The 22,918-nt window shown below is 34.9% G+C and overlaps 2 protein-coding genes across 2 annotated transcripts in view; both read right to left on the bottom strand.

Moving 5' to 3' along the window:
* The window catches only part of LOC138313526 (solute carrier family 28 member 3-like), a 50,783-nt gene extending 41,198 nt beyond the window's left edge, over nucleotides 1–9,585 (bottom strand). The window contains exons 1-5 of the mRNA XM_069253926.1: nucleotides 9,446–9,585; nucleotides 6,243–6,378; nucleotides 3,134–3,495; nucleotides 2,846–2,999; nucleotides 2,482–2,673 (exon numbers count right to left, since the gene is read on the bottom strand). Of these exons, the coding sequence (XP_069110027.1) occupies nucleotides 2,482–2,673; nucleotides 2,846–2,999; nucleotides 3,134–3,495; nucleotides 6,243–6,374 (840 nt within the window). The 5' untranslated portion in view covers nucleotides 6,375–6,378; nucleotides 9,446–9,585. The remainder of the gene's footprint in view (nucleotides 1–2,481; nucleotides 2,674–2,845; nucleotides 3,000–3,133; nucleotides 3,496–6,242; nucleotides 6,379–9,445) is intronic.
* Nucleotides 9,586–20,465: 10,880 nt separating this feature from the next.
* On the bottom strand, nucleotides 20,466–21,437 carry LOC138313534 (golgin subfamily A member 6-like protein 24). Its single transcript, XM_069253932.1, has one exon. It carries the CDS (start codon nucleotides 21,435–21,437, stop codon nucleotides 20,466–20,468), a length of 972 nt encoding a protein of 323 aa, XP_069110033.1.
* Nucleotides 21,438–22,918: the final 1,481 nt, after the last annotated feature.

Genomic DNA, 22,918 nt, shown 5'->3' on the forward strand with positions numbered 1-22,918 from the left:
GGGGATGATAACATATAAAAACTATGACGGGTAGAACCTGGAAATGATAACATATAAAAAAAACTATGACGGGTAGAACCTGGAGATGATAACATACAAAAAACTATGACGGGTAGAACCTGGGGATGATAACAATTAAAAACGATGTCGGGTAGAACCGGGAAATGATAACATACAAAAAACTATGACGGGTAGAACCTGGGGATGATAACATATAAAAAAACTATGACGGGTAGAACCTGGGGATGATAACATATAAAAAAACTATGACGGGTAGAACCTGGGGATGATAACATATAAAAAAACTATGACGGTAGAACCTGAATGATAACATATAAAAACTATGACGGGTAGAACCTGGGAATGATAACATATAAAAAACTATGACGGGTAGAACCTGGGGATGATAACATATAAAAACTATGACGGGTAGAACCTGGGGATGATAACATATAAAAACTATGACGGGTAGAACCTGGGGATGATAACATATTAAAAACTATGACGGGTAGAACCGGGAAATGATAACATACAAAAAACTATGACGGGTAGAACCTGGGGATGATAACATATGCAAAAAACTATGACGGGTAGAACCTGGGGATGATAACATATAAAAACTATGACGGGTAGAACCTGGGGATGATAACATATAAAAACTATGACGGGTAGAACCTGGGGATGATTACATATAAAAACTATGATGGGTAGAACCTGGGGATGATAACATACAAAAACTATGACGGGTAGAACCTGGGGATGATAACATATAAAAACTATGACGGGTAGAACCTGGGGATGATAACATATAAAAACTATGACGGGTAGAACCGGGAAATGATAACATATAAAAAATATGACGGAAAGAACCTGGGAATTATAACATATAAAAGCTATGACGGATAGAACCTGGGGATGATATCATATAAAACTGTGACAGGTAGAGCCTGGGGATGATAACATACAAAAAAACTATGACGGGTAGAACCTGGGGATGATAACATACAAAAACTATGACGGGTAGAACTTGGTGATGATAACATATAAAAACTATGACGGGTAGAACCTGGGGATGATAACATATAAAAACTATGACGGGTAGAACCTGGGGATGATAACATATAAAAACTATGACGGGTAGAACCTGGGGATGATAACATATAAAAAAACTATGACGGGTAGAACCTGGGGATGATAACATATAAAAACTATGACGGGTAGAACCTGGGGATGATAACATATAAAAACTATGACGGGTAGAACCTGGGGATGATAACATATAAAAACTATGACGGGTAGAACCTGGGGATGATAACATACAAAAACTATGACAAGTAGAACCTGGGGATGATAACATATAAAAACTATGACGGGTAGAACCTGGGGATGATAACATATAAAAACTATGACGGGTAGAACCTGGAAATGATAACATATAAAAACTATGACGGGTAGAACCTGGGGATGATAACATATAAAAACTATGACGGGTAGAACCTGGGGATGATAACATATAAAAACTATGACGGGTAGAACCTGGGGATGATAACATACAAAAAACTATGACGGGTAGAACCTGGGAATGATAACATACAAAAAACTATGACGGGTAGAACCTGGGGATGATAACATATAAAAACTATGACGGGTAGAACCTGGGGATGATAACATATAAAAACTATGACGGGTAGAACCTGGGGATGATAACATACAAAAACTATGACAAGTAGAACCTGGGGATGGTAACATACAAAAACTATGACATGTAGAACCTGGGGATGGTATCATATAAAAACTATGACATGTAGAACCTGGGGGATGATAACATATAAAAACTATGACATGTAGAACCTGGGGATGATAACATACAAAAACTATGACAAGTAGAACCTGGGGATGATAACATATAAAAACTATGACGGGTAGAACCTGGGGATGATAACATATAAAAACTATGACGGATAGAACCTGGGGATGATAACATATAAAAACTATAAAAGGTAGAACCTGGGGATGATAACATACAAAAACTATGACGGGTAGAACCTGGGGATGATAACATATAAAAACTATGACATGTAGAACCTGGGGATGATAACATATAAAAACTATGACGGGTAGAACCTGGGGATGTTAACATATCAAAACTATGACAGATAGAACCTGGGGATGATAACATATAAAAACTATGACAGGTGGAATATATTATAATTTAAAGAAAGACATATAAAGAATTCTAACATATAAAATGAAATACTGTTATATCGAACCTCTGGAGACCAACGAAATTACTTCATTACATTTAAAGTTTGTTATACACATATTATAGACAATTTTTACTATAAATACAAAAATGTCAATGATGTGCATAAACAATTTGCAATAGGATTATTCGTTCTTAGGGTTAATATTGAAGCTTAGTTTTCTGACCTAACCGTTATGAAATAAATATTCCCTTTCCATTCCGTAAATGAAAATTACCGAAAAGGCGAAGAAATGATCAGTGTAGTTTGCTCCGAACACAAATTCAGCTCCCTTGTCCGAATATTTGATAAATTCCTGAACTCTGTTTCCTATCCATTCAAATACATCATACCCGCCTTGGGTTCTCAGTATGATGAGAGCAAAAATAAACTGTAGCATGAGACCCCAAAACACTGGCCGCCATTTTACCTGAAAAAAACGTTGATTAAAACCAATTAATTTTAAGTAACGATAATTAAGATAGTAGTAAATAGACATTCGATCACTGACAAAAAAGGCTTCTTTAGAGTTATGTTTGAAAAGGTTCCATAATATTACAAATAGTACAAGACGATGAAGGAATTCATTCCTTCATTCTTACCTTGGCTGGGTTGACGGAGAAGACATAGAAAATGAGAACCAGCGTAGCAAGACCCCCAGCAGAGATTAAATTACGGGGAGTTTCTAGCGCAATCTCCACGATAACGTATACAACAACAAAAATGGAAAGTCCAACCGCAAGTAAAATATGGATGCTGAAATTTAGAATAAAGGCAAAATAAGTAAAATATGTATTAGCTCCTTAAAGAACATTTGTATATCGATCGAAAGCTGTCACAAGTTTAAGCGTTTATTTCCGTTCATAAGAAAACTACTATCATGTATTTACCGTTTGGAAATGTTCGACACTGCTTTTGTGTTGGTGAGGTTATGCCATGACGTGCCAAGTCTTTCTCCGTAGATTCCGAGTAGAAAATTAAGAGACAGTCCTACTGCTACCACAATTGTAACGACAAGTAGCCGCACAGAGCCTTCATCATCAAACCGGAAGTACATAGCGTAGGAAAAGTACGAAAGATAGAGCAGTAACAAAATAATGTAGCAGACGACATGGACGATCTGTTTATTGTTTGAGTAGGCGTCATGCAGTGAAGTTTGAATGGCTCCCACACATCGCGAACATCCATTGTCTCCATCACCGTCTGTTTCGGCAAACTTGATGTCCTCTTGTTTACGTTCTCTGTCGACATCCTACCTCAGAGGAAATGTAAACAACCGTTGTAAGGTTTGACAATAATCACATACCATTTTTACAAACTGATCAGGAGTTAACTATCATTTCATTATAAATTCATAACGGTTCTGATAATTACAACAGGAAACAGAAAGGGTTGTAAAACGTTTGATATAGTACGCATCATACACATTATAATGTAGACATATTTATATATTCATGTGATTCACGCTTAGAAACATCTGGTTCACAATACAGTGATTCGACACAGGTTTTACTCTAAATAATAAATCTCAGGTTTTCATTTCGCGAATTCTGATTGCCCAAGAACTGCTCGAAATTTCATCCAACGTAAACAGTATCATCAAATGGTCATCAGAAACAGTTTACAAAATAATATAAGGTGTTGTTAAATAGAATTTCAGTGAGAAATCTAATAAAAGTTTGAATATTTGTACATTTTAGAGATAAATCAAATAAAACAGATCACGTAAACAAGATGTAGATTTGACGCCATTTTCTACAAATTTAACTTTTCTAATTTAAAGCCTCAAACGATAGGTTTCAATTGCTTCAACTACTGTATCGACGTCGCCGCGCTGCTGTTGTACATTAAATGGAAACATATTGAAGCTTTGAGTACGTAGTAAATGAGTCAATATGCACAGTCATAAGCCAATGTTATACCTATTATAAAGTCTACATGTGCTGTAGATATATATGTCTCACGTCTCAGAGATAATTCCATGCTAATCCTACCCTCTGAATTGGAAATCGTGTCCTTGTATGATGTACCGTAATACACGGGAAAAATCACGGTCTTTGGTTGTAGTAGCAACAGGCTCACAACCCAGTAATGTAACAAAAGTTTGTGGTAGAACATAAGCCAGTTCTGTACTTTGTAATCGCCATTGGAGATGTAGTCATAATTTTGAAGAAAAAATAACGAATAGTTTCAGACAATTCTTAAAGCAGAGCGTTGTAAGTATTTTGTGTAAAGTTGTGATTAGTATCATATTAAAACGTCGTTATCTGTAGTCTTTATCAGGGGTAATACGTGTGACAAACGTGTTAATGTAATGTAGGATTCTGTTACCTAGGCTCGGTTATAAGACCCTGAAACCGATCAATCAACAAATAATTCTGTATTCCCTTGCCTGTTGGAAATCGACAGATCTGCTGAGTGTCTCATACGACATTCACCAGAAATGATCTATTATGTAATAGTTCAACAAAAAATATTTGCTCCAATGTGTAACTTTGCTGCCGGATGTAAACAACATTCACCTGTCCCAACGTGGTTGACAGTTTCTCCTGGCAACTACCGTATCATACAGTTGTTGATAACACCGTAATTTATCAGATTATAATCTGATTGTCACTGCGGTCACATAGTACGCTTTTATCTGATTTCTTCATGGATTACGTAATGGTAAACTCACTTGAAACGTATTACAGGTCTCCAACATTATGATAATGCAAAGATTGTGTTTCCATACACATACAATTATAAAAGGAAGAAATATACCTTACAAGTGCACACATGTACCTCGTCCCGGTCAGTCACCCCACATTTTCCTGAACCAGTCGTGTCAATTTCATGTTTAAAAGTCCTTGATTCAATACTTTCTCTAGTTCCTCCGTACGTCCTATTTTTAACCGTATATAATGGATATCTGGTGGAATCGTCATCGGATTGGTCAGATTGGGTCAGACATATTTTGTCGCCGCGACTAGATTTAATTGAGACCATCACAAACTTTAGCACATTATCACAACAAAACTCAGCTCCGACTACGTCGCTTTTGTAAATTTGGTGTTTATTTTAGCTATAAATGTGTGTCATCACTATCTATAGCAGGTCAGTATAATATTAATATGATATTGATATAACGAACAATATCAGTTAACTGTCACGATTGTGGCGACCTGTAGGGTTCAACAATAGCTATCTCTACATCTCATCTGTCCGGTACTGTATCACTATCCCGTTACCGCTACGTCAGATTGCCAATGGTTAATTGTGTCCTAGACGCTACCATTAGCCATTTAGCCCTGGTATTTGTTTTGTCGTTAATTCCACCCCGTGTTCGGGAGTACCATGACGTTCTTTCACCGCCATTATCTACTCCTGTACTTGGCCTAGTTTTTTTTATAACTTTGTGTCCATTTGTCATAGAACGCTGATTATTTCCCAACCCCTGGTTCTGTTCTATATTTTGACTACATGGAAATATGTAGGTTACATACAAATTGTGTTTACCACAGTGGTACTACTGTTTTGGGTATTTGTTTTGTTTTCATCGCTGTCCTCAAACTAAGGCATCTGTATGTAAACACACCGTATGCTTGATTCATAGGTCCTCAATCAACACTTTCATAATTATAACGATGTTTTAGTGTGAGTGGCAACCGTCTCTTCAGTTATTTTTGACTATCCTGTATTGAAGCAAAACATCAGCTACCGTTCAAGATAATTAAAGGAGCGAAATGTTTTACTACATATTTGTAATATGAACTTTGAACGTAATGTTCTCGATAAGGTACGTGTATATAATTATATACATGTTTATTTATTTGGATTTTGTACTTTATGTGCGGTTTTTGGTCCAAATGCAAATGAGATAACCGATTAAATGTGAAAAGAAAGCTCTGTTTGCTAATACGTTTATATTATCTTGTATGGTGTGTATACACAGTGTAATTAATGGTCTGTTATACACTGTCTATATATGTCATCCATATATGTATCATATATACGAACCCTGTCGGGGTCAGGTACAAACGCCTGGTTATCAAAAGTACCCTTCAACTCGTCATGATGTCCACCACTTTCAGTCACGTGGTCCCCAGCGTCACCATTCCGGATTTTGATATCTGTTAGTTCAACTGCCATTACTCTATAACAAATTATTAAAATATCAATTAGATTTTGTCTGGACGGGTATAACAGAAACATGCGTTTATTGAATATCGGTTTGGATGAATATCATTTTGGGTCGTTCTACGGCCCCTCTGTGATATGCATAATATTGATACATAAGAGTCAGTCACATAGTGTATGCTATACAAAAAATTTGTCATTCTAGCATAATTTGAAACAATTACGTAAACAGAGAACATTTGACTATTAATTCGTGTTTTAAGATTGGACTGATCCTGATGTTATCTATCGATCTAGACTACGCGCATTATTCATAAAATGCTGGTTTCACGTCCTTGAAAGTTGTATTTCTTGTAATTTTCACCATCACCAACTCTAATTAAACAGACAATGTGTGAATATGGATGCTTATAATATGAGGGTTCAGATACATGAAACTACCAATATGACAAAGCGGTAAATGTCGCATGAAATATAACACGTTTTGAAAGAACCACCACAGTCAACGCCATGTTTCAAATTTTCGGGTAATATCGGTAAACCGAGTTGCACCATGTGACCGACATCGGCGATAACCGTATAGATCGGAACCTCTCCGATATGAACTGTACAAAAGTCGGTAAATATCGAAAGTTTAAAAATTAGAGAGGCGGAGAAAATATGTAGAGCACTCTTAATACTTTTTCTATGCCAAAAATATAACAATTGATAGATCATGCAGATTTGCACAATCCATCTTTAATTCGAATTGTACGGTCTTCGGCATTGTGGCATCTATAATATCAGTTAATTAATTTTCAAATTAATTTTGTTTTGATTGGCAAAATTACAGCAATTCATAAGATGTAAACTTGATTGTACAGATAAACGATAATTTCAACACTTGATAAGCAAATCTAAGTAAGACAAGTAAATTTTGTTTTTGTCGTCAACAACTGAGTTGTTTCCATGAGACAAAAATCCCATTGTTGTCGTTTTAGGTGACCTTGCATAATTATGGGAGCTGAACAAACGTTTTAATATGATTTAAATCTAGGGACGAAGGAATGACCTGGTATCCCTAGACAATAGAATATAGCTTGGTTGTGTTGCTCGGTGTCTTTTTTTGTATATAGCATTGAGGGAATACTTTAAAACGGTAATAATTCCCACTTTTACCACAATCTTCCAAAACACATGCTTTCAACACACAATATTATTAGCTGTGTCTCACAGCTGATGAGGAATAAAGTAAAATGTCCAACCAATTTATATTGTTAACTGTGGCTCCTCAATAAGTGATCATCGGATAGTTTGATTACCATTTGACATATAGAGATTTAAGTATTACAAAATATACAAAATACCTCTTAATTTCCAATTACATACGTATGAAATCCGTGAAGAGAAAACAATTTGTGGAAAATGTTATAGCATCGCTTTGTTTAAAATGTAAGTTTGTTATTAATGAAATATATTCTGTTACATCAAAGAAGATAAAATACGTCAAGTCAGGACTATGTAGAGTGTATGTAATAAACCCCAAATTAATTAGATTATATTAAACATTGAGTGCTCTATCAACCGCTCGGAATGTGCGATGTCTGTACCTGCATATTTTTTCATGCCTTTTAAATACATTATACACACCCTGGTGGGGTCCACATTATGTTAAATAGTCCACAATGAACAAAGAAAATACAATGTGTCTCGAAAAGTCCTATCTAAAATTTACAGAATTCATCCTGAATTTGCTGAAATGGTCCTGATATATATGTTGATGTTTTGACACCATAATGAAAAGCGCTTTGCTTTGACATTTTATATCAACAACAAGGTAAAATACATGTATGCGGTAGAGACATGTCTACACATGTACTTACTGAATGGCTTACTGTGGCCCACTACTGTGGCTATAGCACTAACTGTGGTACAGACCTAGACATATAGATTTCTAAAACAATGTTGTTATTGCTTTCTGGTGCTTTCTCGCAGTACATAAACGAATATGGCTCCCAGGGCCAGTTGCCTTATGGCATGGGAAAGATAAGTCGACAGTGTGCTTTCCGCTATACCCAAGTTTTTAAAGGCCCACTACCTTTCCGAAACATTTTCTTTAATCTTAAGAACAAAATAGCACATGGAAATATATATCGATGACTTAAGATGAGGTTACAACATCAAATAAAATAAATAATGCAAGATTTCCTGCGTAATCAATGTTAGCAGTGAAGGATGATTTCGCTATTTTCCGTTTGGCGCAGTGGTAATCAACTAACCCGCCGTAATTAGGACGACGGTGGAAAACAGTTTTGAAAATTAAGATTTAATTTATTTTTTATTAAATTGTTCATAAAGCGATGATAAATATATATGAACGGTAAGCTAATAATTGTTTTTGACTCTACAAAATTATCGATGTCGTTTCACATTCCTATTTTAAAAATCAAAAGCCGTTTCGGAAATATAGTGGTCCTTAATACGACGGCAGCACTTTCATAATAAGAAGACTTTATTTGAGATATACTCAATGTCAGAGAATTATGCATTGTTTGATAGATTAGGTTTTAAATTAATTAGATTGAATTTAAAAGGGTTTGATGATTAAATAAGATTTTATAGAGCAAACCTTATAAAATTACTGATATCTTGGTATTTTTATATATGCATGGATTGTCCCTGCTATTCATATTAACAAAATATGGCATATGTAGTGTCTAAATCGATGTAATTTGAATGAATATGATACTGTGCCACTACGGAGGACCTAGATCAAATGAGATGCTTTTTCGTACTCTAAGATAAAATTATCAGAACAATAGACATTCTTTTACAATATTTGTATATTACATTAACACATTAATCTTTAACATTTATATATAACAATTTTGTGATAATACATATTGAACCGACATAACGTCTAGTAATATCTCAAAAATGAAAAGAGGTTGACCGAAACAAATAATAAAACATAATGTCAGTCTAGCACGTAAATGAAGATAAAAAAGGACATCCGGCAGAGTATTTATAGCAAGATTACGTGTTCTTCATTTTTAGCAAAAGCGTTAATTAGAAATAATGACAGTATCATTAAAACTACATACCTGTATTGACACTACACTATATATAGATGGCAACGCGTCCTGGTATATCACTGCCGGTACTGGAGATGTGCGCAATATATACCTGGTCGTCGGTCTGTTTATGTAAACATTGCCTTACACAAATCGACTTTAGTCAGGTGCATGCCTTAAGTGATAATCTGTTTTAAGTCTGTGTTTTTGCTACATTCATTTTTTTTTGTTATTCAAACATATTTCATTGTATTTAGTGGGTTTTTTTAACTATTAAAACTCAAAAATTTAATCATCTTTGTATCCTGATATGGATTAAATATATTGTTTCTACAATTATCACCTAGAGGATTGTATCCTTCCTTTTGAATTGGTTAAGTTTCCATCAGAGAAATTAGTAAAATGTCCGATACTTTGATCAGGTAGAATTCTTCCTTTATTACTGTACAGTGTTGATCTATGAAGTGGCATGTACTCAGTCAATTACACCAATCCTATTTAGTCTTCGCCTTTATTTTCATTTTTTAAACTTTATTAAATGCTGGCTCCAGGATCATAAACTAGTCTTACACTGAAGGTTTTGCTGAGCCAATCAAATTTGACATAATTAACCCGAGTAATATCTATCACTTTCGAAGGTTGATAACTCACCGTATCCATTTACTATGTCATTTACACTATGATATAAGCCCCCAACGTCATTGAAATCGGAAAGTCCCTTTACACATATCTGGGTGCGAATCAACGTCAAAGGGATTTTGACGTCACATTTAGGGGATTCCTTCGACTCATTATTGTCACAGGATACTGTTCTTGCGAGAGGTATCTGGTCCCAAGATCATAAAATAGTCTTAAGTCTTAAACAGTCTTAAGTTTAAATTTGACAAATCACAGATAACGTTACAAAACATTACGTCATTCTTGATTGGCTAAGCAAAAGCTTCTGTCCAAGACTGTTTCATGATTCTGGGGCAAGAACTCAGTTCAGTAACCTCGCGTGCCTTTCGCCGCTGATTTCGAAGTTGATATTACATTTGATAAATTTTGAGAAAACAGTAAAACACTAGTCAATAATAAACCATTTTGTAGTTTCAATGATCATTAGTTAAGTCTTAACATAGAGCAATTTCAGACTAAGTCTGTTTCGTGATTTTGGGATCTGATGTAGAAGCGATTTCGCTGCTACAACTCACGCAAATTAGAGAAAAATATTCCACGAACTAATGAATGATTAAGCGTTGTTCTCTATTCACATAATTAGTATAAATATGAAGTATCAAAAAGTTTTAATAACATTTTCTGATGTCAACCCGGTAGCTTCAACGTGTAGAACAACAAAGTACATGCACGTGTTATAAAATAGACCGCAACAGATATCAGGGACTTCTTGTTTGACGATAGCTATATAATCTTGTTGACACCGACATTACAAACAAATACAAAATTCGGTCAAGACTCTGCGCATGCTCCGGCCGATATGTACATGCGCACCAGACAAACGTTAATATATTTGTTTCATTTCTGTTTTTTTTTCTTTCTGTTTTGCCCTTGTATATGGAATGAGTCATATAGAAATGTTTGCCTTAGTGCTGTAGTTTCAAATAAGATTTAAATAGCAATCTGCCGGGTAGTTTATCTGATGTTTATATTTTAAGATTAAAAGTTTACCTGATATGGATTACAATGCTATATTTACATGCGATAAAACACCTGTAGCCTAAAATTGTTGTATGTATAAATAAATTAGTAAATATAAATTAGTTGAATAGTACAATAATATGATCAATGAAAACAATGAGATCAATGAAAACAATGAGATCAATGAAAATATTTTTTTTTTTTTTTTTTTTTTTTGCAGCACTCATTTACTGTTTTATACATGTAATTTGGTGTGCAGATATTGTTTGCTCCAAAATTCGTCGTCCAGTTTCTGTTTCTGCATAATATAAACTTTAGTACCTCCCCAAACAATCACCCCCATGGTTTTATAAATGAAAGACACTATGTGGGTGTGTTACAACTGTACTACCCGACCTCTTGAGTACACAAGTATTCTTGGATTGTCGTATGTCCGGTTATACTTTTCTAGATACAGAAGATAAACATAAACAGGTCAAAGAGTAAACACACTTCCTACTTTCAACACTTTTTGACCTAATTGGTCAAACGAACGCCAATCGTATCATTGAATTTTGTTGTGTTGGTCCGATAATTAGAGTTGTGACGCTGATGTGATGTTACGGTTATTTGCCCTCGTTATTTGTCATTCAAAACTCAGATGTTCAAAATAACATTAGCTTAATCTAAAGTGAAAAACAATTTCCCATTTGTCTTAATACGTGAGATTATACTTGTCTTAATGAACAAGTATATGTGCGTAAAAATTACCCAATATTGTATCAAGGTATAACATCTTTATTTGTAAAGTAATGCTCTATGCGGAATTAACAATTAATGATTGCGCCCTAATTTACATATTTATTTCATAACACGTGACTGTTATTGACCATGCTTATTTAACAACTTTTTTTTAGTTTTTGCAAAATAACGAAACTTTAGCTAACCATGATAAATAACTGCCACGTATTCGGTGGTGTGTGTCTCGACTAACGAATGACGAATGTCGCATGTCAAGTATGATTTTGACGTATAGAAGCGGTCCTGAGAAATTAAGAAAATTAGTTATAAAATACAATAGTTTGGTAATTGGTTTTGTTGTTACAAAGTCAAGACAAAATTAACCAAGATTCAGACTACATTTGTATATTTATTAGGATTCAGACTTAATTTGTACATTTATTAGGATTCAGACTTCTTTGTACATTTTTAAGGATTCAGACTACATTTGTACATTTATTAGGATTCAGATTACGTTTGTACATTTATTAGGATTCAGACTACATTTGTCCATTTATTAGTATTCAGAATACATTTGTACATTCATTAGGATTCAGACTACTTTTGTACATTTATTAGGATTCAGACTACATTTGTACATTCTTTAGGATCCAGACTACATTTGTACATTTATTAGGATTCAGACTACATTTGTACATTTATTAGGATTCAGACTACATTTGTACATTTATTAGGATTCAGACTACATTTGTACATTTATTAGGATTCAGACTACATTTGTACATTTATTAGTATTCAGAATACATTTGTACATTCATTAGGATTCAGACTACTTTTGTACATTTATTAGGATTCAGACTACATTTGTACATTCTTTAGGATCCAGAATACATTTGTACATTCATTAGGATTCAGACTACATTTGTACATTTATTAGGATTCAGACTACATTTGTACATTTATTAGGATACAGACTACATTTGTACATTTATTAGGATTCAGACTACATTTGTACATTTATTAGGATTCAGACTACATTTGTACATTTTTTTTAGGATTCAGACTACATTTGTACATTTATTATGATTCAGAATACATTTGTACATTTATTAGGATTCAGACTACATTTGTACATTTATTAGGATTCAGACTACATTTGCACATTTATTAGGATTCAGACTACATTTGTACATTTATTAGGATTCAGACAACATTTGTACATTTTTTAGGATTCAGAATACATTTGTACATTTTTTAGGATTCAGAATACATTCATCCATGCTTGAAGTTTGTAACTCAGAACCATAACCTATTTTCATTGTGTGCTAAGATGGGTCATATTTAACTATTTATAAAAAAAGTCAAGCCGCAAAAACACCATTCTCCATTCGTTCATTATGAAACATGCATGAGGTTATTTTTTTATATAATTTGCATGGATGAAATGAGCGAAAAACTTTATAGTACTCCCAAAATTACCTTATTCATTTTTTAACCAAAATTACAAACCCATATTAAATACAAAATAATAAATCACTAGATTAATCACTTTCACTGCTAATTACTTTACAAATGAGGTATCAACTCAGAATTTATTTCTTCCACAATTCATACAAATACTGAGAATAAAATATGTTTGCTGACAATATCCAAAATGTGCTTAATTCTGTTCTATAGTAGACGATTGTTTTTTCAAAAGTCGTAGTATTTCTGAAACTTAAAATTGCCCATGCTCCATGTATCAGATTATGTTCTTCCATTCACATAGGCTTATACAACTTTACAACATGAATGTGGTGCAACCTGTTGTGTACGCTTGAGGTAAAGTTGAAACTAATCTGTTGTTATCGTCTCTCTCTACCGTGGAATGTAACTATTTAATGACAAGCGACAGTCTGCGGTTCCCATACCTGTTCTTTGTATCATTCATTATTTTAGTACTTTCCTATGTAAGAATCTGTATTGTGTATGGCTGTCTTCTTTGTTTATTTGACTTTGAGTTTGGTTTTTCTAAGTGTTTTGATTTTGTGTCCCCAATCACCCGTCGTCATGTGTATGTGACGTACATATATCACACTGAGTCATGTTTACTCTCGAATACGCTATGGGATATACGATCGTTAGGCTTTCACCGTGTCCACAAAGGAGATAGCGGACACGGCTCGTATCGTAAGGAGGATTTTCTATCAATCTTCAAAGAAATATGATCATGATATTAAATGTTAGTTATTTTTCCATTTAATGAAATAGACAAAATAAATACATCGGTAACCTCTTTATCTGGTAGAGCCTAGTCCACCAATATATTTCCTAATGACAATGAATAAAGATTCAAATCAATGACTTCAATTTCTAAATATCTTTTATATTACAGTTCTTTAGCAAGATCTTTTTCATATACCTATTATTATTTTGTTTCTCGTTTTGTGGTCTCGATAACATAAGAAAGAGTCCTAAAGATATAGGTCATTCCTTGTTTCTTGATGAATAACAGTTATATTCCATCGAGTGAGGTGAAAAATATTAAAATTTCCACCTCACGAGATGAAATAGAACTTGAATTAATCTAGAAACAAGGAATATTATATTTATTACCATTTTAAGTCTCTGTTCTAGTCTAATCTAGCTAGGCCAACCGATATTAGTGTATTGTCAGAACCCTAACCCATTTCATTGTGTGCTAATATGGGTCATATTTGACTATTTCTAAAAGAAGGCCACAAGCACCATTCATTCCTTCATTGTGAAACATGTATAGGATTAATTTTATTTTGATATAATTTGCATGGGTGAAAGGAGCAAGGAACTTTATTATTACTTTCAACATTATCTGATTCATTTTTCTGAACTAAAATTCCAAACCCATATTAAAAACAAATTAGTAAATCACTAGATTATTTACATTCACTGCTAATTACTTTACAGATTAGTTATCAACGCAGAATTCATTTCCACAATTTATACAAGTACAGAGAATGAAATATGTTTGCGGACAATACGCAATGTTCGATGGTAGACGTAACTAGATGATAACATTTCTGAGAACCTAATATTGCCCATGTATCAGATTATGTTCTCCCTTTAACCTAGGCATATACAACTTTACCACATGACTGTAGTGCCACTATTGTGTACGCTTGAGGTGTCCATACCTGTTCTTTGCGTATATTTAAGGAATAGATCTTTATTTTGTTGAGATTATGAGGGCATAATGATAATGGAGTACGTGTAAATTATGGAACCCCGGCGAGCCGGGTTACATAAAATTTACATGGGCTCCATTATCATTATAACCTCATAACCTCAACAAAATAAAAATCTATTCCTTCTATTTACAGTTTTCACGTAAATGAATGTTATTTATTCTCGCGACAGTTGCATATTTTTTTTTATCAAATACCCATATTTTTTCTCTCTCATCATTGTCAACGAAATCGATTGAATAGTTGAGTGCAATCGAGTCATTCATATGTTCCCACCAAAAGTGGGGTCATAAGCCCACGTTGCTACGCTACGACTATTCCCGTATCAATTGAATCGCCGCACGTGTTGTACTTCCATTATACACTGTTTCAATCAATCGTTATTTCCCCGCTTTCTAAATCAGTGTGATTGAGTGGTGTAGTGGTTAAGCCGCTCGCCTTTCACCAAGCCCGCTTTTATTAGGGCCATCGAAAATGATTTGTATAAGTTGTTTAACTTGTGTCGCAATTGATGTAAAATGAATTAAGTTTATATTGTTTATATTCTTATTCAGTTCTACACATGAGGCATACATGTTGAAGAAAAATAACATTATGATAAGGAAAAATAAAAAAATATATATAAATAAAATTGAATGAAAAATTGAATAAAACAAGTTCCCAAACTATTTGCAAATCTGTCATATGAAATAAACACTAATTTAAGATAATATAGACTATGTTAGTGACCACATTTCGACGATGATTTAAGGGTAATGCTATTTCTATAACATGTAAATAGGTACACATTTTGTCTACGTCATCATAAAGTAGCTTTATCTTACTACACTATGTAGCACGACGAAATCGGTCAACTACATAGCATTAGTGAAGTCGCAAAGTCCATCCTAGAAATTGCTGTTTATATTTTCATTATAAGGTCATGTCAAGTACAAACTTCCGCGTGCACGATGTATGTTTCTGTAAATACTTTCGTTGCTGGCCTTGAAATCTGAAGGATGACTAATATACACAGTCGGGAAGTCCATTATCTTACGATTGGATACTACCTTAACCAGTTGTTTAGCTGGAAAATACTGTATAGATGAATTCAAAGTGATCTACATATGTATAAGATACACAAACTTTCTAAACAATCTGACATTTTAAACACTAAACGGTCACATTTTAAGGAGTCTTTGAGACTTCCGTTAGAGGCACATACTTTACTACACTTCGAGGTCCCGTGAGTACATTACATACACACAGTATAAAAGAGTATATCTTATCATACAATGTAATTGATTTTTTCTTTCTATTCTAAAATAAAACCCACGTTAGGGAAAATAATTGTGCATTACTTTACCTTAACGACAGAGTGTTTAATACAATTAACCTTAACGACAAAGTGTTTAATACAATTTACCGTAACGACAGAGTGTTTAATATAATTTACCTTAACGACAGAGTGTTTAATATAATTAACCTTAACGACAGAGTGTTTACTACAATTAACCTTAACGACAGAGTGTTTAATACAATTTACCTTAACGACAGAGTGTTTAATACAATTAACCTTAACGACAGAGTGTTTTACTACAATTAACCTTAACGACAGAGTGTTTAATACAATTTACCTTAACGACAGAGTGTTTAATACAATTAACCTTAACGACAGAGTGTTTAATACAATTAACCTTAACGACAGAGTGTTTAATACAATTAACCTTAACGACAGAGTGTTTAATACAATTTACCTTAACGACAGAGTGTTTAATACAATTAACCTTAACGACAGAGTGTTTAATACATTTAACCTTAACGACAGAGTGTGTTTAATACAATTAACCTTAACGACAGAGTGTTTAATACAATTTAACCTTAACGACAGAGTGTTTAATACAATTAACCTTAACGACAGAGTGTTTAATACAATTAACCTTAACGACAGAGTGTTTAATACAATTTACCTTAACGACAGAGTGTTTAATACAATTAACCTTAACGACAGAGTGTTTAATACAATTAACCTTAACGACAGAGTGTTTAATACAATTTACCTTAACGACAGAGTGTTTAATACAATTAACCTTAACGACAGAGTGTTTAATACAATTAACCTTAACGACAGAGTGTTTAATACAATTAACCTTAACGACAGAGTGTTTAATACAATTAACCTTAACGACAGATGTTTAATACAATTAACCTTAACGACAGAGTGTTTAATAATAATTTACCTTAACGAAAAAGTGTTTAATAAAATTAACCTTAACGACAGAGTGTTTAATACAATTAACCTTAACGACAGAGTGTTTAATACAATTGACCTTAACGACAGAGTGTTTAATACAATTAACCTTAACGACAGAGTGTTTAATACAATTAACCTTAACGACAGAGTGTTTACTACAATTAACCTTAACGACAGAGTGTTTAATACAATTTACCTTAACGACAGAGTGTTTAATACAATTAACCTTAACGACAGAGTGTTTAATACAATTTACCTTATACACAGAGTGTTTAATACAATTTACCTTAACTACAGAGTGTTTAATACAATTTACCTTAACGACAGAGTGTTTAATACAATTTACCTTAACGACAGAGTGTTTAATACAATTTACCTTAACGACAGAGTGTTTAATACAATTTACCTTAACGACAGAGTGTTTTGTACAATTAACCTTAACGACAAAGTGTTTAATGTAATTAACCTTAACGACAGAGTGTTTAATGTAATTTACCTTAACGACAGAGTGTTTATTACAATTAACCTTAACGACAGAGTGTTTAATACAATTTACCTTAACGACAGAGTGTTTAATACAATTTACCTTAACGACAGAGTGTTTAATACAATTTACCTCAACTACAAAACTTTTAATCACAAATTAACGTGACATCATAATGTTTTATCATAAAATATCTTACGATTGAATATTGAATCACATATAACCCTAACGATAGATTATTTAATCACCTATCACCCTAACGACAGAATGTACAATCACATATTATCCTAACGACAAAATGTACAATCACATATTACCCTAACGACAAAATGTACAATCACATATTACCCTAACTACAGAATGTACAATCACATATTACCCTAACGACAAAATGTACAGTCACATATTACCCTAACGACATAATGTTTAATCATATATTCTCCTAAAGACAGAATGTACAATCACATATTACCCTAACGACAGTATGTATAGTTACATATAACCCTAATGACAGAATGTACAATTACATATTACCCTAACGACAAAATGTTCAATCACATATTACCCTAACGACAGAATGTACAATCACATATTACCCTAACGACAAAATGTACAATCACATATTACCCTAACGACAGAATGTACTATCACATATTACCCTAACGACAGAATGTACAATCACATATTACCCTAACGACAAAATGTACAATCACATATTACCCTAACGACAGAATGTACAATCACATATTATCCTAACGACAAAATGTACAATCACATATTACCATAACGACACAATGTACAATTACATATTCTCCTAACGACGGACGACGGTATGTATAGTTACATATAACCCTAACGACAGAATGCACAATCACATATTACCCTAACGACAGAAAGTATAATCAATTATTACCCTAACGACAGAAAGTATAATCAATTATTACCCTATCGACAGAATGTACAATCACATATTACCGTAACCCTAACTACAGAATGTACCATCACATATTACCGTTACCCTAAAGACAGAATATATAGTCACATATTACACTTACGACATATATAACGATCACCTATTATCTTAACGACAGATTGTAAAATCACCAATTACATTAACAACAGTGCAATAAGAAATAACTTAACGATATTCTGAGCAGTCACTATTCCTGCCTCATGACGTATATTTCTATGATGTGTTTATACCTGCTCCATCATTGATATCGAGATGGACAGAATTCTGACAATGTTTTCGGCTGTGACGTAATCCATTGTGAAGGGCTTTACGTGTTCTGCATATATACAATACCATTGGCAATTACCAGCTGTTAACAGTTGTATTGGCAACACGTTATCACAGCCAATAATACGGAGGCCCGGAGAGGCAAACGGCAAGACAAGATTAAATTGAACCGATAGGATTATTACATCAGTGAGAGAGCATGATCATTGATTATATTTATGATATAAATAGCATTGTATTAATGAAAACTAACCAATAATTATCCAATATTCAGACAATAATACATGTATTACATATCACAATTGTAGCTAATATATTGAATCTTACAAACATATAGTATACAAAAGTTACACTATGATATATGTATATTTATCATCAGAGCAGAATGATTAATCAAATAAAAGATACTACTTACTCGATTAAATACGATATACATAGTACATATTTATAGGCAAAGTCATGAAATGTGTTTATCAGTTATCTTATACATCTTTAAAATATCTCACTTATTTTAAAAATAACGTTTGCATCGTTCCGTTATAAATGAGATATAGTCTGTAAGAATGTTATGCCATTACTATTTTCATTATAAATGATATATGGTGGCCTATACCTACCATCGTTTTATCACATTTGATAACCTTGAACATCAAAGTTGACTGTCCAGGACCAACACTCGATTGCTAGGTTAACATGGAAAATACCATATTTTGACAACAACAAAATGTAAATTGATTTTTAACGCAATCCAAATATTCCAAAGGGTAAGACTTGAATTTACGTAATAAGCACAACAGAAATATATTTATTTCTAAAGTCAGTATTAAATACTACTCCACTCAAAGTTTCAACTGTTTGATTGTTTCTGTATAACACGGATTGTATTAATGATATTTACAGGATACTTACTCTCTTATCCCGACGTCCTTTCCATTTTCTCCATTGCCTCCTTTGACCTCCACGTCCTTTCTATTTTCTCAAATCCCTCATTTGACATCCACGTCCTTTCCATTTTCTCCATTGCCTCCTTTGACCTCCACGTCCTTTCCATTTTCTCCATTGCCTCCTTTGACCTTCACGTCCTTTCCATTTTCTCCATTGCCTCCTTTGACCTTCACGTCCTTTCCATTTTCTCCAATCCCTCATTTGACATCCACGTCCTTTCCATTTTCTCCATTGCCTCCTTTGACCTCCACGTCCTTTCTATTTTCTCAAATCCCTCATTTGACATCCACGTCCTTTCCATTTTCTCCATTGCCTCCTTTGACCTCCACGTCCTTTCCATTTTCTCAAATTCCTCATTTGACATCCACGTCCTTTCCATTTTCTCCATTGCCTCCTTTGACCTCCACGTCCTTTCTATTTTCTCAAATCCCTCATTTGACATCCACGTCCTTTCCATTTTCTCCATTGCCTCCTTTGACCTCCACGTCCTTTCTATTTTCTCAAATCCCTCATTTGACATCCACGTCCTTTCCATTTTCTCCATTGCCTCCTTTGACCTCCACGTCCTTTCCATTTTCTCAAATCCCTCATTTGACATCCACGTCCTTTCCATTTTCTCCATTGCCTCCTTTGACCTCCACGTCCTTTCTATTTTTCTCAAATCCCTCATTTGACATCCACGTCCTTTCCATTTTCTCCATTGCCTCCTTTGACCTCCACGTCCTTTCCATTTTCTCAAATCCCTCCTTTGACCTCCACGTCCTTTCCATTTTCTCCATTGCCTCCTTTGACCTCCACGTCCTTTCCATTTTCTCCATTCCCTCATTTGACCTCCACGTCCTTTCCATTTTCTCCATTGCCTCCTTTGACCTCCACGTCCTTTCCATTTTCTCCATTCCCTCCTTTGACCTCCACGTCCTTTCCATTTTCTCCATTGCCTCCTTTGACCTCCACGTCCTTTCTATTTTCTCAAATCCCTCATTTGACATCCACGTCCTTTCCATTTTCTCCATTGCCTCCTTTGACCTCCACGTCCTTTCCATTTTCTCAAATCCCTCATTTGACATCCACGTCCTTTCCATTTTCTCCATTGCCTCCTTTGACCTCCACGTCCTTTCTATTTTCTCAAATCCCTCATTTGACATCCACGTCCTTTCCATTTTCTCCATTGCCTCCTTTGACCTCCACGTCCTTTCTATTTTCTCAAATCCCTCATTTGACATCCACGTCCTTTCCATTTTCTCCATTCCCTCCTTTGACCTCCACGTCCTTTCTATTTTCTCAATTCCCTCATTTGACATCCACGTCCTTTCCATTTTCTCCATTGCCTCCTTTGACCTCCACGTCCTTTCTATTTTCTCAATTCCCTCCTTTGACATCCACGTCCTTTCCATTTTCTCCATTCCCTCCTTTGACCTCCACGTCCTTTCTATTTTCTCAATTCCCTCCTTTGACATCCACGTCCTTTCCATTTTCTCCATTCCCTCCTTTGACCTCCACGTCCTTTCCATTTTCTCCATTCCCTCCTTTGACCTCCACGTCCTTTCCATTTTCTCCATTCCCTCATTTGACCTTCACGTCCTTTCTATTTTCTCAATTCCCTCCATTTTCTCCATTCCCTCCTTTGACCTCCACGTCCTTTCTATTTTCTCAATTCCCTCCTTTGACATCCACGTCCTTTCCATTTTCTCAATTCCCTCATTTGACCTTCACGTCCTTTCCATTTTCTCCATTCCCTCATTTGACCTCCACGTCCTTTCCATTTTCTCAATTCCCTCCTTTGACCTTCACGTCCTTTCCATTTTCTCCATTCCCTCATTTGATCTCCACGTCCTTTCCATTTTCTCAAATCCCTCATTTGACCTCCACGTCCTTTCCATTTTCTCCATTCCCTCATTTGACCTCCACGTCCTTTCCATTTTCTCCATTGCCTCCTTTGACCTCCACGTCCTTTCTATTTTCTCAATTCCCTCCTTTGACATCCACGTCCTTTCCATTTTCTCCATTCCCTCCTTTGACCTCCACGTCCTTTCTATTTTCTCAATTCCCTCCTTTGACATCCACGTCCTTTCCATTTTCTCAATTCCCTCATTTGACCTTCACGTCCTTTCCATTTTCTCCATTCCCTCATTTGACTCCACGTCCACGTCCACGTCCTTTCCATTTTCTCATTCCTCTTGACTCCGTCCTTTCCATTTTCTCAATTCCCTCATTTGACCTCCACGTCCTTTCCATTTTCTCCATTCCCTCATTTGACCTCCACGTCCTTTCCATTTTCTCCATTGCCTCCTTTGACCTCCACGTCCTTTCCATTTTCTCAATTCCCTCCTTTGACATCCACGTCCTTTCCATTTTCTCCATTCCCTCATTTGACTCCACGTCCTTTCCATTTTTCAATTCCCTCATTTGACTCCACGTCCTTTCCATTTTCTCAAATCATTCCCTCATTTGACATCCACGTCCTTTCCATTTTCTCCATTCCCTCATTTGATCTCCACGTCCTTTCCATTTTCTCAAATCCCTCATTTGACCTCCACGTCCTTTCCATTTTCTCCATTCCCTCATTTGACCTCCACGTCCTTTCCATTTTCTCAAATCCCTCATTTGACCTCCACGTCCTTTCCATTTTCTCAAATCCCTCATTTGACCTCCACGTCCTTTCCATTTTCTCCATTCCCTCCTTTGACCCCCACGTCCTTTCCATTTTCTACATTTCCTCATTTGACCCCAACGTCCTTTCCATTTTCTCTAATCTCTCCATTAACCCCCATGTTCTTTACATTTTCTTCATTCCCTCCTTCAACCCCCGCGTCCTTTCCATTTTCTCCATTCCCTCCTTTGACATCCACGTTCTTTCCATTTTCTCAATTCCCTCATTTGACCTCCACGTCCTTTCCATTTTCTCAATTCCCTCCTTTGACATCCACGTTCTTTCCATTTTCTCAATTCCCTCATTTGACCTCCACGTCCTTTCCATTTTCTCCATTCCCTCCTTTGACCTCAACGTCCTTTCCATTTTCTCCATTCCCTCCTTTGACCT

Source organism: Argopecten irradians, chromosome 2, assembly GCF_041381155.1.
Source record: "Argopecten irradians isolate NY chromosome 2, Ai_NY, whole genome shotgun sequence".
Lineage (NCBI taxonomy): Eukaryota > Metazoa > Mollusca > Bivalvia > Pectinida > Pectinidae > Argopecten > Argopecten irradians.

What these genes read in the sequence shown, in the direction of transcription:
- LOC138313534 (XM_069253932.1), bottom strand. Translation starts at nt 21,437, where the DNA reads ATGGAGAAAATGGAAAGGACGTGGAGGTCAAAGGAGGGAATGGAGAAA.